At 45.5% G+C, this 17,917-nt stretch overlaps 1 protein-coding gene across 2 annotated transcripts in view; it reads right to left on the bottom strand.

Moving 5' to 3' along the window:
* DEG9 (DegP protease 9) overlaps nt 1-17,574 on the bottom strand; it is a 43,080-nt gene extending 25,506 nt beyond the window's left edge. The window contains exons 1-2 of one of the 2 annotated variants that reach the window (XM_087374553.1): nt 16,488-17,574; nt 16,132-16,331 (exon numbers count right to left, since the gene is read on the bottom strand). In XM_087374553.1, the coding sequence (XP_087230679.1) occupies nt 16,132-16,331; nt 16,488-17,139 (852 nt within the window). In that variant the 5' untranslated portion in view covers nt 17,140-17,574. The remainder of the gene's footprint in view (nt 1-16,131; nt 16,332-16,487) is intronic. The other variant, XM_087374552.1, reaches the window with a different exon arrangement.
* Nucleotides 17,575-17,917: the final 343 nt, after the last annotated feature.

Here is a 17,917-nt window from a genome sequence, read left to right as displayed (position 1 = left end):
GATTTGGATCAGAAAAATCAGCAGGGGAACCCAAAGCAATGGGTAGCAACCCTTGAAAGACATCTTCTGAAGATGAAGGCATTTGAAAATCAGCCTGAGTGTGAGCTGAATTTTCAGAAAATATCACATCTCTACTTACAATAATTTTGCGTGTAGCAGGATTATAGAGACGATACCCCTTGCTTTCTGCACTGTATCCAACAAATATGCATTTGATGGCTTTATCTGACAATTTGTGCCTAAATTCAACTGGCACATGTGCATAGGCAAGGCATCCAAAGACTCGGAAGTGATCCACTGAAGGCTTCCTGTCATTCCAGACCTCAAAAGGAGTTTTTGTTTTTAAAGCCTTAGTGGGAGCCCTGTTCAAAATGTAATTGGCACACATCAAACCCTCTAACCAGAATTTATGAGGCATGTGTTTGCTTTTCAGCATACATCTGTCCATCTCCATGAGGGTTCTATTTTTCCTCTCAGCTTTGCCATTTTGCTGAGGGGTCAGCCTGACTGTGAGCTGATGCACAATACCCTTTTGTTTGAGGAAAGCATCAAATTCTGCAGATAGGTATTCCCCACCTCTATCCGTGCGTAATGTCTGTATCTTGAGCCCGGTTTCATTTTCAACCATGGCTGAAAAGTGTTTAAACACTGTGAACACTTCAGATTTCTTTTTCAGCCCATAAACCCAAGTAAAATTGGAGTAGTCATCAATAAATGTGACAAAGTAGAGATGACCACCCAATGACGGAGTCCTCATGGGACCACAGACATCACTGTGTATAAGCTGCAATTTGCGAACAGCTTTAACTGAACCATCCTTCTTGAAGGGAAATCTATGCATTTTACCTAAAATGCACCCTTCACAGGCATGTGGAGGAGGTATCTCAAGAGGTGGCAATGCATCAACCATTGAAAATTTCTGAAGTGTCATTAAGCTGTTGTAATGCATGTGGCCATATCTGGCATGCCATAATTCTGCATTTTGCATGGCAACTGTAGGGGTAGAAATTGCCAAAGCATGAGCTGCTCTTTTCTCAAAAATATCAAGCTGAAAAAGCCCACGCAGCAGAGTACCAGATAACATTAAGGCATAGTTAGCTTCCCTGTCTCGGACAGCACATTTGTCATCCTCAAAGATGACCTGAAATCCCCCTCTGTTAAGAGTGGACACTGAAAGGAGATTTTTGGTTATGCCAGGCACATATAAGACATCAGAAAGTCTGAAAATTGAGCCATCAATTGCAGTGAGCTCAACTTCTCCTGTGCCACGTACTGAATATGAGGAGTTGTTGGCACAAGTGACTTTCTTACCAACAGGAGGTGGATGCAAGGAAGTAAAAAGACACTTCCTCGAAGTGATGTGCTTGGATGCACCGCTGTCAAAATACCATGTGTTCAGTGTTTCATCAACACTGAAAGCAGATGCATCTGTAGAAGAGTCAAAGCTGCAAGTCAAAAATGCATATGTATCATCACTGCAAGAGGCTGTACTATCCCGAGCATCTGGAACAGCCAACCTAGAATCAGAAATGCAAGATAAAAAGGCATAATCTTGACCAACAAAGTTGGCTGCAGCATCCCCACTGTCAGATGCACAAGGGGCTGAATCTGAAACAGCCATTCCTGAGCTGTTTTTCTTTTCTTTTGCAATCCTTTTCCTGCATTCTGCTATGTGATGACCTGGCTTTTTGCAGTAGTGACAAAAACCCTTCTTTTTGGGCTTACCTGCATCACTTTTAGCCTTTTGTGAAGGCTGTCCTGACCCACTGGAAGGCTGATTTGCTGTTGTCTTTGCCTGTCCCTTTGTTTTTTATTTAAATTTTGAGAGCATGGCTTGTTCACCTGCATGTGAAGCCAAATTTTTCCTGGTCTGCTCTTCCTGAAGCAGAAGTCCTATCAACTCATGAAAAGAGAGAGGATTTGCACCCCCCCTCAATGATAAATTCAGCGAAGTGTGAAAGCTGAGATAAGACTCAGGAAGAGAATTCAGAGTGGTTGTAATCATCTCTGAATCAGGAATAATTTCATCTATGTTTAACAACTGCTCTCTGAGATCCTGTAGCTTTGTGAGGTGGACTGACATGGAGTCACCTTCCTCCATATGTGTATTGCTCAACTCTCTTTTTAAGAAAGATACTCTGGCATCATTCCGTGCTGCATACATGCTTTCCAAAACATCCCACGCTGCCCTGGAGGTCTTACACGACCGGATATGCGGAATGATTGATCTTTTCACTGAAAGAGAGATGCATGACAAGGCTAAGGCATCTCGTGAATCCCATCTCTTCTGTTCTGGAGTATTGACTGTAGCTGCACCAACAACTTGTCCTGCAGCTGCACCCTGTGCACGACCTCTTCCACCTCCTTGCTGAGGAGGGGTAGCAGGTGCAATATCTGCTGGTCGGATTTCATCCCCATTGACATAATCCCATAAATTGCGAGAAATCAGAATATTACGTACCATGAAACTCCAGAGGGAGTAGTTGGTACCATCCAATTTGTCTTCCTGTGAAAGACCACCGAACTGGAACTCATTCTGATTTTGATGGGCCATATTTGAGAAAGAGATTGAAGCAGATACAAAGCTGAATTCCCTTACTGGGAATAAAATGCACAACTCCCAAAAACACAGCCAAGCACGGGCTGTATATGCAACTTAGATTTCTGCACTTGAGCTGTCAGAAATCTGTCCAAGCATAAAACACTCTCCAAAATCTGCCAAAAGTGTTCCAAACACTCCAAGAAAGGCAGTATGTACTGAATACTCCAAAAAATGCTCTCCCAACACAAAAGCCCCAATTTGTGGCTAGAAATTGCAGCCAGAAAGGGGCAAAATTACAAAAAAACCCCAAATCTGCAATTTCCGAACAAAAGCCCCAAATTTCAGACTAGATCTGCAATTTTGCTCTTGATATAGCTCCAAACTTGCCCAATGATTGCAATGTCTGCAATCTACAAAATGCCCCAAATTTACTCCAAAACAACTGCACCACACTGTAGTTTTCTGAAGAATGAGCCTGTCAAAGAACACCCGAGGCTGACAGCGACTGGTGCAGATCTACAAGGACAGACTGTACGAACTGTACGGTCAGTGTGTACGGCAGTACGCTGGAGTGTACCGATGCTCCTGCGACAGACACGACACCCTGTACGGCGCTGTACGGTCAGTGTACGGAGATGTACGGACGCCTGTACGGAGATGCACGGACGCCTGTACGGAGATGTACGGACGCCTTTTTCGAAACGTACGGACGTGGTACGTCGACTTGTACGGAAGCAGTACGAAGGCTGTACCAGAGCTGTACGGCAGGCGAAACTGTACGGCGAGCAGATGGCGACACTTGTACGGCGATGTACGGTGGCAGATGGCGACACTTTGCGTCAGGATTCCGTACAGTCGTACGGACTGTACGGACAGATTGGAGCAGACTAAAAATCGAGGCTGAGCGTTGGAACTGAAGGGAGCAAGGAGCTCAAAGCTCTTGGACCTGCTCTGATACCAAATGAAGGAGAGAGAATGAGTGAGAGCAAGAGAGATAGAGAGTGTAGGGAGCTTGGAAGCTGAAGACGTAGTTGCAATAGAATAGGATGCTAAGAGTACAACACAAAGTGAGAAGGATAAGGTTTTGTCCTAGTGACAAAACCTTAGTAGTCACTAACCATAGTTAGTGAACTAACTGCAGTTAGGGGGAAAAACCTCTAAAAGAGGGAAAAGTGCCCCTAACTAGCTTATTATATTACATTGGTCACTGCTGAATTATATCTATAATTCTAACACATTTGTAGGCTGCTCCCAGAGCTACTGAAGCCCTCATTCAAGAGGGACAAAGCAGAAGGAGAGGGCAGGAAACACGACAGCATCTGGAGGGTGCAGATCAGGCACCAGCAGAGCAGCACCTTGCTGCCCTCATGCTAATTTGTAAGGCCTCATTTATATTCAACCCTTGGTTCTGTTTGTGGACCTTGGTGACGGAGAACCGGAGTGAGTAGGAGTAGGGAGTGAGGAGACACACACACAGTAGTCACACACTAGTGGGTGGGGATAAACAATGAGTGGTACCTCCCCAAGTACACACACTAGTATATATATCTGTGGATAAGACTAGGACCACTAAGTACCTAAGTACAATGTGTACTTAGCGTACTTAGTAGTACTAGAATAAAAACTGTTACAAGGGTGGCCAGTGCCTTTACCCCAACAACCTCCCACTTAAAGGCAATGTGCCCATAAGAGAGAGTTAAAAAAAACAGCAATATACATCATCATGTACAAGACCAATTGGTCTGCTTATCCTATACCCATAAGCCGTCTGCAGTGTGCAAACCGCTCAGCAGCCAAATCCTTTGCTCTGTGCGTTGTAGCCAATAACAATGCATTTGACTGCCTTCTCTTCCAGCTTATGCCTCAATTGACAAGGAGCATGTGCATATGCCAAGGACCCAAACACACGTCAATTACGGCATCTTCTAAGAAATGCAAAAAGAGAAGATGGTGATGGACTTTCATCAATTGCAGGCCCAGATAGAGTCTACAGGGCTTTCTTGGAGGACAAGCAACATCGGGAGGGATTTCCACAAGATGCCACATAAAGGGCCAAGAAGCCACTGGAGTTGGTACTCTCTAACATTTGTGGGCCTATGTCTACAAATTCATTTGCGAGTTCTAGTTACTCTCTTACTTTTATTTGAATGGTTTGGGGCCAAGAAGTCTCGAACATTTGAAAAATTCAAGGAATTGAAGGCCAAGGTAGAAAAGGAGATAGGCAAGATGGTAAAAGCTTTCGGTACTGATCGTGGAGGGGGACTTTACTTCAACAGAATTCAATGCTTTTTGTCAGCAACATGGAATCAGAAGACAGCTTACTACAACCCACGCATCTCAACAAAATAGAGTCGCTGAAAGGAAGCACCGGACAGTCCCAAAGATGCAGTTAACCATGGGTGAAGAACCTGTCAAAAGCTTATTGAGGTGAAGCCGTGAACATAGCCGTTCACATCCTCAACAACACGAAGACAAAGGCCATTGAAGACAAGCCCCTTTTGAAGCTTATTATGGTGAAAAACGTACCATCTCGCATTTAAGGATTTTCGGTTCTACTGCTTTCGTACACGTGCACAAGGATGAGAGGACAAAGCTGGACTCCAAGAGTCGCAAGTGTATCTTTGTCGAATACACTGAAGAGTCGAAGGCATGCTGTTGATGGAAAAGCAAATTCTCATTAGCAGGGATGTGGTCTTCATGGTGTCCAAGCCAAAAGAGGAGATTCATGAATTTCCAATGCAGCCCCACCAGTAGCCAAACTGACAACCAAGGAGATTGAGAAGGCTGGAGAGCCCGAGGAGTCAGAGGAGGAGCAAAAAGCACTAGAGCCATCTCCAAAGACACCATCAACGGAAAAAAAAGATACCACAATGGTACTTGAGGACCTTGCATGAATCTCGGGTAATAGATATACATGAGTCCAATTCCAGGGTTAACAGATCTCAACGCACTTCGAAAATCCTTTCATGAACTATGCTTTAGTGACTTACATCAACGAGCCAAGATCACAGTCAAATGAAAACATGTTTCGTCTTGTCGAAACCTTTACACATCGAAACAAAGGAAACGTTTTGAAACAAGACAAAATGCTCTCAACGAAATCTTTGTTTCAAATAAACGTTTTTGCCCCATTTTTTTAGAATCCATATGCTTTTAAGTGTTCACTCCATAAATATTAAATGGTCCTAAGTTGAAACTTGAGAAAAAAGATTGAAAGCTTGAATTTAAACTGAAGCCTTTTGATAACCTACGTGGAGCAAGAGAGTGTGGAGATAGTTGTTCTGAGAGTTCTCGCCTCGAGCTGACCGCCTGCCTGCCATGCCAAAAATGAGCTACATACTTCCCTTAAGCTACCCGCAAGGCCAAAAATAAGCTACTCACTTCACTGCTGGGGAGGGAAAATTTTGCTCAAGCTATGCATTTCCAGGCTAGCTGCAAGGAGACTAGTCTATTTGCCACGTTTTTTTCAATCGTTGTGAGCCTTTTGCAGGATTTGTCATCAGAGATGCATGATTTCTTGTCAGAGATGCACGAGGAGCATTTGTGGGAACCATCACCAACAAATGCCTAACAATGCCCCTTGAGCATGGTGGAGGGGCGAGCAAGAACGTTCTCAAATGTACTTAGATATCCTTCGCAATGGTCCACACTAGCGCTAACTCCTGAGTGCGCCTTAGAATCACATTCCTCTCAATCCAGCAATTCCTCGAGGAAAGCTTCCTCCTGATCATTGGTCCAAGCTCCATGCTCATAGGACGTTTATGCTTCTTCTCATGGCCCTGAATGATTTTCCAAAGAACTTGTGAACCTGCTTGTTCAACCTTCGATCAGTATAGTTTGATCCAATGAGCCTGTCCTCTTTGCCCATACACGAGGGTGTCATGGATCCAATCCAAGCACTCACACAATTGTACTGAAAGTATGGGGATGTAGGAAGAGAGAAGAGGCTGCCACTATGCCTTCTTCCCAAAAATCTGAATCCCTTACTATCCATACCTTGTAACAACCTTCTCCACATAGTTGCTTGCGTCTCGGACCGGCCATGCCCTCCGATCGCCTACGAAACACCTTCTGCTGTCTACTCCTAAATCAGGATTTACACAATATTGTGCTCTGATGTTACATGCGCAATCACCATATCATCAAGACACGAGGAATGGTATCATCCATGGGCCTCCGCAATAAGGGTGGGTGGGTGAATGGGATATGGGCACGACAATATCTTATACAACACAAACCATATGCAAAAATTTTAAGAACAGTAATAAAAGTTCTACTATTGTTTCTAATTTCACAAGACAAAAGTAGAGCTGACAACACAAGTGCCATTGTAGTAGGAAGTGCGAAGATTGGAATATGAAATAGATTCCAGCTATAAAAAACTCGGCTAGCAGAATGGACCAACAGAGGTAGCAGGCACTTCGCTATGACAGAACTAACAGGTTCGCTATGACAGAGCAAATTCAATCTTTGAATTGTGAAAGAGCGTACTTTCGCTGTTTTTTTTGAAAGGGTTGCTTGTGGCAAAAGAAAAATGCTACAAACACTACGGACTGTTCAGGCTGGAGGCGTGCGTAGACTTCTAAACGAAATGACCTCTATCTTCTTGCCTCGCTTGAGGGGATCAGAGATAAGCGCTTTCTACCTAAGGTGCGTGTGTTTTTGGAGTCAGAATAGAAGAAGAGATGAGGCAGTTAGCAAAGGTATGCCGATGCCATCGCGCTGGATGCCACGGGGAGGGCAGAGCTGTACATACAAGAAGGGAAGTGTGGGTAAAGTGAAGGCGGAAGAGGAAGTTGAACGTAGGAGAAGAGAAGAGCAGCAGGTAGGATATGCAGGTCAGCGAAGAGCACAGTGTTCGCTGTGGTTGGAGCCTCGAAAGCTCAATTACAGAGGTAAATCGATTACCTACACATCAATTCAACGTCAAATAATACCGTAAAAGAACGTTCGTTGAAATGACTCCGAATTCTTCACGCCTTCCAAACACTCTCCAAGTCCAAGCTTCCTGACGACCTGCTGCTATGATACCAAGTCAACGTTGCACACATTGCGGATGCATAAACTTGAGAGAGTGATTTGAGACAGACAGACAGAAAGAAAGAAAGAAAGATGTATTAAAGTCTACAAGAAGCCTTGCAGGCCTATGGGACAAAGCACAAAGTACACCAAAAAGGAAAAACTCATACAAGGCTCGATGGGCTGGAGCAAAGGGCAAGCTAGGGCCCTTGTTGAGTGCTATGCTGATCTAAAGAGCTCAATAGCTCGAGCAAAATCAAGTGAAGTAGGCTGAGAGCTAGGACTTAGAAACCGAAGCCCGGCACCGTGGTCCGTGGTGGCTCAGCTGCGAGCGGCAAAAAAATCCTGGCTGCGTCTGTCAAGCTGTCTCACATTGTGGTGGTGGGGGAGGGCATGGTCTCCTCGATCTCTGAACCCGTTGGGCTATGTTCAAAGTGACCACTCGTCTCTGGCAGTCTCCCCTAAGGACAGCTATGATAGGCCAGACCTCAATAAAGTGTGCTCTAGTCACTCTCTGTGTCGCAAGTGGTCTCTGAGTCCCTCTCTCAGTGATCCAGACTAAGAGAGAGAGAGAGAGAGGTTGAGGCAAGATAACTTTGTTGATGGCATGGAAATGCAGTGCCAACAAATGGTCTGTGTGGGGGGATGAAATGGAACAATCAAAGTGTGGCAAGGGGGGTCTTATTTGTACAGGAAGCCCCAGCAAAATTGACCAGTCAGTTGGTCTCTAGCCTACTGACCTAACCAAACTGATTGACTGACCCAACCCAAATCCGATCAGATTAACCTGACCTAGTTTGGGTCCCACGTTGGCCTCTAGCTGCCCATTAACTAGCCTGGATACTAGCCCATATTATGGCCTATCCAAGCGCTAAACCAGCCTGCTAACTCACAGAGAAAGGACTAATTCACAATACATCTCTCTGAAGGGGCACACCCACATAGCAGCCCTCACTCATCACACATGAGATGCTATCAATTGTAACACAGGGCTGGAAGGGGGACATGTAGAGTAAACTTTGTTGATTCAACTTGGATGAGTTAGTATGATACCAACAAGCCAAGCAATTTTGGGGATGCTCAAGAAAGTGAGCATTGGATCAGGGCCATGCAGTTAGAATTGGATTCTATGATAAAGAGCAATAAAAGTAGATTTGCCCATAGGAAAGAAAGCTTTTGGGACAAGGTGGGCGTGCAAAATTAGATGGTGCCAAGGGCTATTCTCAGCAAAAGGGGATAGACTATGATGAAACCTTTGCCCCCATGTCCAAGATGACCAACATCGGATGCCTCATTTTGTTTGGAAAGTACATCAGTTAGATATAAAAGTAGCCTTTCTGAATTAGGACTTGCAGGAAGAAGTATATATGGGTCAGCCTGCTGGCTTTCAGATGCCTGTAGTAGCATAAAGTATGCAGACTCCATAAGGCATTTTATGGGCCGCAGAATTTCAAGTGCTGAAGTATGCACCTGTGCACAGCAGATAACGAAGACAGATACACAACGGTAAATCCGAACCCACAAACTACAAATGAAACAGAGTGATACAACTATAAATGAAACACAGAGAGAGTGAGAGAGAGAGAGAGAGAGAGAGAGAGAGAGAGCAGCAAACGTACTCAGTTTATACACAATAAGAGTGGCTGAACTACACTTCGGGATGAAGCCACAAACATCTGGCAAAATGCTGCATAAAATACAGGAAGGAAAGAGTGATCAAAACTGAGGTAGATCTGTGCTGAAGTATGCACCTGTGCACAGCGGATAACGAAGACAGATACACAACGGTAAATCTGAACCCACAAACTACAAATGAAACAGAGTGATAGAACTGCAAATGAAACACACACACACAGAGAGAGAGAGAGAGAGAGCAGCAAACGTACTCAGTTTATACACAATAAGAGTGGCTGAACTACTTCAGGATGAAGCCACAAACATCTGGCAAAATGCTGGATAAAATACAGAAAGGAAAGAGTGATCAAAACTGAGGTAGATCTGCAAAGGAAGGCTCCAGAATATCTGCTCCTGCGTCCCTTCAAAGAAAGGCTTCAGTGGGATACAGCTAGTGAGACAGAAGCCTCACTTATATACGGCACTCCTGCACCCTAGAATTGGGCGACTGAGCCCACCAACTGGGTCTGTCCCAACCGACTGGGTTGGCCCAGTATCAGCCAACCAGAGCAGGCTGACCTGGTCTGGTTATTTACCTAACCTGCTGGTCGGTTGACTGCCAGGTCAGCTGACCTGGAACAGTCCAAACTGAAACATTAGTCTGCTTCCCATAGGAGAACTTGCATCTCAACTATGGCAGTCACACATGTACTGTCCCTCTCTGGGCTCCAGGGACACTTTCCATCAACCCCTGTCCATTCAGCCACGAGGCTGTACCAAATGTGTGCCATCTGCCTAGCGACCACTGCCTGTATCTCCTAGGGAAACCAAAGCATAATCTCTACTGAAAGTGTCCTCCATCAAGCATAGCAAAAGAGCATCCATTTCAGGTACAAAAGGCTGATACTCAGCCTCGAACTCCCTCTAACAACCCATTCTAGAATACACAATTCATGCGGCTGCCTCAAGTGCCCCTTGATCACTTATCTGCTTAGAGTAAGGATAGAAGCATAAACACACAGCTTGTATCCTTAGATTGTTGACCCGAGCTCTCAGAGCACCAAGCCATCAACATGTGAAGTTCCCAGCTGCAGCAAACGCAGTGTCATGAGTACCTGCTGCAGCCCAACAGTCCGTACACCGTACCCGTACAGTTCTTCATACACAAGTGTGGCTCCAGCTGTAGAACTATCCGTACGTCCGCACATGTAGCCTGCAAGTAGTCCCATACACAGCCCCGTACGTGACCCATACACAGCAACAAAGTCTTCCATACCCAGCACGTAAGCTCTTCGTACGCAATCCCAAGCACATCCCGTACAGACCGTACAAAGGCCGTACACAGCCTTAATGCAATCCGTACGAAGGCTGTACCAGCCCATACAATCAGTTGAGCCCAAAATGTTCAATCTCGTACAGCCGTATTGCCCACACACAATCCTGTGCATGGCCCATACACAGTCCCTGCATAAGCATTCCCCGGCTCACCGAACGGTATCCCTCTTCCAAGCCTCTGAGATCACCCGATCCAAAACAACGCCTAGCAGCCTTTTGCCAGCCCATGCATCATCCACCAGCCCACCATTTTGTCATCCCAGCCCTACGTGATTTGTCCAAGACCTTCCACAAGCTACCTTGCTAATTCCATCAAGGCATCGGGAAATGCCGCGTGGCATCCCCTCTCACTTGCCGCAATTGCCCCTCTCGTGAGGCAGTTTTTAAGACGAAACCAATGTCCACCTTGGGTTCCAAGGGTTTTTTTCTCCCTCTTGGGGCCAAACCCCAAATTCAACCCTAAGGCACAACTCTCTAGGGAGAATCTTGCACACTTCGCAACCCCACACCCTGCCTGCTTTATTTCTCTAGGTCTAGCCCACATGCAACCCAACATGCATGCGCTAAAATTCACGCCCTCGTGACAAATCTTGTATGTCAATGATATGCTGGTGACAAGAAGAATTCCATAATGGTGTTAAAGCTTTATATGAGATGTCTAATCTAGGGCATTTAGACTATTATTTGGGCATTCAGTTTATGCAACACATGAAGGCAGCAAGCTTAAACAGTCAAAAGACATTCAAGGACTGTTACACACATCCAATCTTCATGACTGCAAGCCTATTCTCATGGAGCCAGGGTTGAGGCTGTCCATACATAATGCTGGTGAACGTTTTGATGTCGTTGTATACATCCAGGCTCTTGGATGCCTTATTTAACTCTGCAATACCCGTCCAAATATTCAGTTGGGTATCCCAGTTGAGCAAGTATATGCACAGCCCAAAGAGACAGCATTGGTGTGCTGTAAAGCATGTTTTCACTGTTCAGATACTTGCAGGGTAACTCAGTCTCTTGGACTATTTATATGCAGGGGGGTGACTCTGACTTGCATGCTTTCAGTTATTTGATTGGGCTGGGGACTATGTTCCTAAACTTTCCACCAGTGGAAATAGTTTCGAAATTGGCAGTTCATGCATTTCTTGGTTGAGCAAGAAACCATCCGCTATGGTAACATCATCTTGTGAAGCTGAGTACAGCGCAGCCTCCACAACTATAGTTGATTGTGTATAGCTAAGGAGATTGATGGGAGATCTTTGTGGTGGTTTGCAGTCATCTACTTCCATACTCTGTTACAGTCAAGACTCAGATGCCATTGCAGTGGCACGGAATCGTGTGTTTCATGCATGCACGAAACACACTGAGATCCATTATCATTATGTCAGAGAGAGATTGCATGCAAGAGAGATCAATTGATCTACTATCCTACACATCAGCACGTTGCAGATCTTTCACCAACGCCCTATCCAGAGAAAAGTTTGAAGCTTTTCGTAAAGCTTTGGGATCACTCCTTGTACAGCAAGACATTGTCATTGCAAGGAGCTATTGGAAATATTGTAATATTTAAGGCAATGGCCAATGTATTAAGTAGTTAGGAGGGTTAGGGGCACTTTTCCCTTCTATGGTTTTCTCCCCGAACCATTGTTAGTGGTTGAGTGAGTGTTACCCTAAGGTTTACCTAGGATTTTACGGTTCTGTCATGTTGAGTGAGTTTTAACTCACCCTGGGGTTTACCTAGGATTTTAGGGTTTTATCATGTTGACAGCCCCTTTGTACTTCATTCTTGCAACTTCAATTGAGCTCTTCCCCACGTTTTTTCTCTCTCCACCATCTCCACTTCCCACAATATAATTTTGCATCATCTAGTGAAGGTGAAAGCATGCCTCAAGCAATTGATTGTTAGCCGTAGAAAACTTGATATAAGAAGGTTTGTTGGACTATCATGTTCATGTTACAAGTACTTAAATAAAGATGATGCATGCTTTGGTGTGATTTTATGAAGGAAATGAACGAATGCTTGAGAAGACCAAAGATGTCATGCCAAAGTACAAAAACAACGATGCAACAATGAGGCGATGAGAAAATTTGAAAAAAGTAGATTCCCCATCTGCATACCGGGCTGCATCCCTATGTTTGCATACATCATGTTGGCATTTGCAGCTGGTATACCCCCCATCATTTTGTTGCAGAAAATTTTGCATTCCTTGCTGAAGACTTCCCAAGTATGTGCCAGGCATACCTAGCCATTCCGTGGTCTGTCCCACAATTGCTTGCAAGACCAACCCTCCTCCAAAGTATCCTAGGTGCGTGACTGAAGGAGGAAAAAGTTGTTGTCCATAATTCACCGATTGAAAATTGTTGCCCTGTGGGGCATTTCGCATGCCAGGAGCAACGGAGGGCATTACAAATGAAGCTGATGAAGACTTCCCAAGTATGTGCCAGGCATACCTAGCCATTCCATGGTCTGTCCCACCATTGCTTGGAAGACCGACCCTCCTCCAAAGTATCCTAGGTGCGTGACTGAAGGAGGAAAGGGGGGTTGTCCATAATTCACCGATTGAAAATTGTTGCCCTATGGGGCATTTCGCATGCCAGGAGCAACCGAGGGCATTACAGATGAAGCTGATGAAGCTGAAGAACTCGATGCAGAAGCCCTCTTTAAGGTGCAATTGGCAAGTTGACACAATTGACCCAGAATCTTGCTGAAATTCTGAATGCCCCTCCCAAGAAGAAGCACAGGAAGCCATGGGATACCTCGGTGGCATGCCCCGAAAGAACATGATGTCCCTCATTATCCTGCCTTTCTCCACCCTCACTGGTGTTTTGCTCCTCCTCAAAGCTGTCTGACCTCCTATCTTCCTCCTGCTATGAGATAGTCAGTGACCTCTCACTGCTTGCTGTTTTTATGGCTGTAACAAGAATGCAATGGGGGCTTCTTCACCCAACACTACCAGGGCTCACCTCTATAGGAAGATGGTGATTATCCCTGGCAATGGAACCACTGAAACCGGCCTTTAGAAACCTTAAGGGAAGTGTACCGTAACTAAATGGGCAACTACATCAATTACAGCCATATTCCACAACTTCCAGCCACTTAATTACGAAGAAACCACTTAGAAAATAAACTTGCAGAAAAATACCAGATGGAGGCTAGAATGCCCCTGCTCAATGAAATCAAATACGAGACACCCACTCGCCCCAAATGCTTGGGCACCCCTTTCGGTATTTATTTAATTCTTTAGAAAAAGGAATCTGCTTTTACAACAAGGGCTCACCCTTGTACTGTGCTTCCTGCAATTCCTCTGTCAGAGCCAATGATTGGCCTCAACCTGCATCCAATTCCCAAGTGCACACAATAGTACCCGACTACCAGGCAAGGCTATGGCATTCCACACTGACAGTGCTCTCCTGAAAGTGGCAATGCATCAAAAGCAAGACCCCAAAAGTGCTAAAATAGCCTCAAGGCATAAAACTGCAACCAAACTGTCCATTTGGCACCAACCAAGCATAACCTCTATGACTGGGTGTCTACCTACAGCCTGTAGGGCCCAGAAAGAACTCCAAACAACAAAATGCACAGCAACAAACTTCCAAGATAGCAAATGCAAACCAAAAGGAAACCAAACTAAGGTACCCGCTATCCGTGGAAGAGGGGCGAGCTCTACCCTCGCACCTATCCTCTGTCCAGGTCCCCCAGCAGTGCACAGATGGCTTCCAAGCAGGAGAAGAAAGAGAAATGGAGAAACTTGGAGCTGAGAAAGGAGAGAAGAGCAAGGCTCAGGGATGCAGAGGCCAGGGAAAGAGAAAAGGAGCTAATCTGCCATGGCAAGGTCCACCTGCAGCCTGCAGCTGATCTGTACAGCTTCAAAGAACAGCCCTGCCTCGAAATGTGGGCCTCGAGGTGCGTGCAAGCAGCAATTCAGCGACCAACCAGGTCCGTACAGCAGCAGCCAGCATCCATACACCAGTGGGATCACCTTGGGAAGCATGAAGGAGATCCGGGCAGCCAGCAATGAACCTGGGGATGTGAGACGAAGATCCGTACAGCCAAGGAATGGGTGCAGCAGGGCCATACAGCTGGGATGAGCTCCGCACAGCAGCCTTTAAAATTCCGTACATGTACTTCACGTTGCCTCTTTATAGCTATGAGGGCGGTAGTCGGATCAATGTAGTCGGTGGCGTCGACCAATCAACCTAGCCGGTGGAGCCCACCAATCAACCTAGTTGGTGGAACCGACTAGTCGTCCATGGAATATTCAAGGAATATTCCCTGTACCATCGCCTGGGGGGCTCCCGCCCGTGGACCCCCACCAGGGGCGCCGTTGGCCCCCCTGGGACCCCCCAGGTCCCAGCAAGAATAAGGGGCTCCCACACAATCACCTTTCTACCATCAACGGTCTCATTGATAGACCTCACCTGACATGCAAGTCAGGATCCATCCAGTGTCCCGGTCTCACACATGGCTTCTCCTCATATGGGGGCCTTACAACTTGAGCACCTTGGACCACTGGTGGTTACCAGGAGGGTGGGGCATTGAGCATATCTAACATGACACACTTCGAGTTGCTACTGCAGGACAGAATAGAATCAAAACACAGTCAAAAAAGATTCTACAAGAGAATCTAGAAAAAAGGATATAAATGTAGACAGCAACGATGCCGAAAGATCTCTTGCTTCTACATCACCAGAACAAGCAATTCAAGAGGCAGAAATTCAGTTTGAAGAGTAAATGCAAAGGAGTGCCAGGGTAAAACAAGATGACTTAGAAGAAATGAATTTGGGAGACAAAGATCACCCACAAACAATCATGGTAAGTACAAATACCTCTTCACTTCATGTTGTGTGGGTAAACCCAAATCCCAAGCATAGCACTCTGATACCTATGCTACCAACATCCCAAGCATAGCAATCTGATACCTATGCTACATTCCTCTCCTGTCTCAATCTGTTTGCCTTGGTTTACAACACTCACGATACTACCATGGGAAGCTTGCTCTCCACCCAGCCACGGCCAACTGGAAACTCCAGATGCACTACTCTGCCACTCCCAAGCCCAGTGGCCACTTGATAAGCAACCCTACAACAACTCATTCTAATTGTACTTACCGTCCTAAATAGAAACTACCAGCTTACATGCGTTAGGCCCAGTCTTAGCGACCTGTATATAGCCTCCTATTCCCTAACCCAAGCAACCCCCTTGAAGGTCACTCTCTCCATTACAAGAATTGTAACATGCACACACCCACACAAGAATCCATTCATACAACAATCTATGTGCTGAGTTCTTGTAACAACTCTGGACATCAAGATTAAACCCAGTTATATAAAAGGTTACTTGTGATGAATAGAGTGAAACATATGAAAGATGTAAGTGAACACAATTCTCTGCTTTAAGAGCTTTGATTATGATTTTTCAAAGATGGTTGTCATAACAAAATCAAAATGCCTGACTGCTTAGTCACAAAAAGAGCTTGATTTCAACAACATCGCACCACAGCTAAAGCAAATGAAGACTTCTATGTGCTCCTGAAGACTCAACTCATCTGGAGGCATCAGCAAAACCAAAATCTAAACCCTTACATAATGAGGAAAAGTCCCAAGTCTCTAGTAATCCCACTTACCTGCACTCCCAATAGTTCAGTTGCTCCATGCACATAAGACGTAACTTCAATCCTCGACACCACCCCACTTGTGACTGAAATGGTGTCACCACCAATCGGGTAGCCCACAACTGTGACGGCATCTTGCAGACTCGGTAAAGTTCCAAATTCCACAGGAGTGACCCCCTCCCAAAACTCGTCATTGCTCACTGTCAACAAAGCTTTATAAAACAAGCAAATTTGCAGTTGAGAACAAGCAAACGACGAGTTAAGAGGATAACCCCGTAGCATGGAACATTAAAAATTGGGAATTGCATTTGAAGCCCGATTTCCAGCGGCTAGCTTCCCTAATATAACATTGAAAGTCATCGACTTACCTATGTCGCACTCTGTCCCGATCGCAAGCACGGTGGCCAAAAACTTGGTGTCTGAGCCACGCCTCTTGACCTTAACTTGAGTGTGATGTTCAACAGAATGAGCATTAGTAAGCACCCTTCGCCCACCAATGATGAAGCCGCTACTGTTGGAGCTGAACTGGCGCTTCATTTGCCAAGGTAAGGAGAAATTTGGTTCTGTGTGCACGCAGAAGACTTTCACCACGGCATCCATGAAAGGAGTGTCCTTCACATCCTCCTCCATCATATCTATTTGCACCGGTAGAATGCTTGTTGAAGGAGACTGTGACGGACCTTTGTAATACATCATCCCTCGCCTGGATGCAGTCCTCTCTACTGGATGCTCCAATTTCACCTTCATCTCTTTCGGTTCCTTCCCGGTAACTCCATTCCCTTGACCTTGTCCTAGAGCACGCTTGGGAGGCCTTCCTCGCCTCTTGATTCTGCCCACCGCTGAGGGTCGATCGTGCATTTCAACCCCGTCCATCGATGCTTCTCCAGCACTTGGCTTCGAATTGGCATTCACTATCTGAACATCTGAAGAAGCTCCAGCTGGCATGCGAGAGTCCAACGAAGCAGTAATATTAGGGTATTTGCGAGGTCTACCTCGCTTCCTTTTGGCTGGCTGGTCCATGGCTTTCGTTTCGCAACGCCGACTTAGCGAAAAAGCGATCAAGCCGATAACGCTTCCGAATAAGCCGCCTCTCCGTGATTTAGAAAGATCTAGCCGCAATATATATTTGAAACAATACTTCTCACAGCCCTAGCTTTGTTCTCAAAGTTCCAGCTCTCAATGTTTACAAAAATACGATCTTCCTGGCAAGCACCGCCACACAGACCAATATTTTCCTGCAGGAAGCTAAAATTACGAACTTAATATACCAATGTGCTGATGCATACACACGCAAAGTTCGTGGGAAGGAAGCGAGGAAGGAGAGAGCACAGAGAAGTTGTATCGCTAGGAGCCATGCCAAGTCTGCATGTTGCCAGTGTGGCGGCAAATTTGGAAAATCAAGTAAATCAACACTGGCTTGGGGTTGGATTATAGTTTAGTATTTTGTGGTTGCAAACTTCAAACTTTGTGCTCACCTTCTCAATGTTAATGGGAGCTTGTGAAAAGGAACATTGCATCTCCCATACAACACAAGGTACGTGCTTTCAAGGTCATGGGGCTCCTATCTCAGCCATTAAATCATGGTCAATGCTAAAATTTGCTATGTAGATTGGACTTCATTAGCATTTTAAGCACTTTATGCGTCATATGACTCCCAATTATTTTGAGAAAGCTTCAACATTAAGCCTAAGGGCTTCGAATATCCGAGGCCTTAAGAGATTTTGTGAAGCTTAAGACTCCACAGCAAATCTAAGAATATTCGAGGCCTTAAGGGATTTTGTGAAGCTTAAGACTACGC

The sequence above is a fragment of the Dipteris shenzhenensis genome, chromosome 5, assembly GCF_047967505.1.
Source record: "Dipteris shenzhenensis isolate YYH24624 ecotype China chromosome 5, Dip_SZ_1.0, whole genome shotgun sequence".
In the NCBI taxonomy this organism is placed as follows: domain Eukaryota; kingdom Viridiplantae; phylum Streptophyta; class Polypodiopsida; order Gleicheniales; family Dipteridaceae; genus Dipteris; species Dipteris shenzhenensis.
The sequence above is the reverse complement of the archived record's forward strand: the minus strand, read 5'-3'. Positions and strand labels throughout refer to the sequence as shown.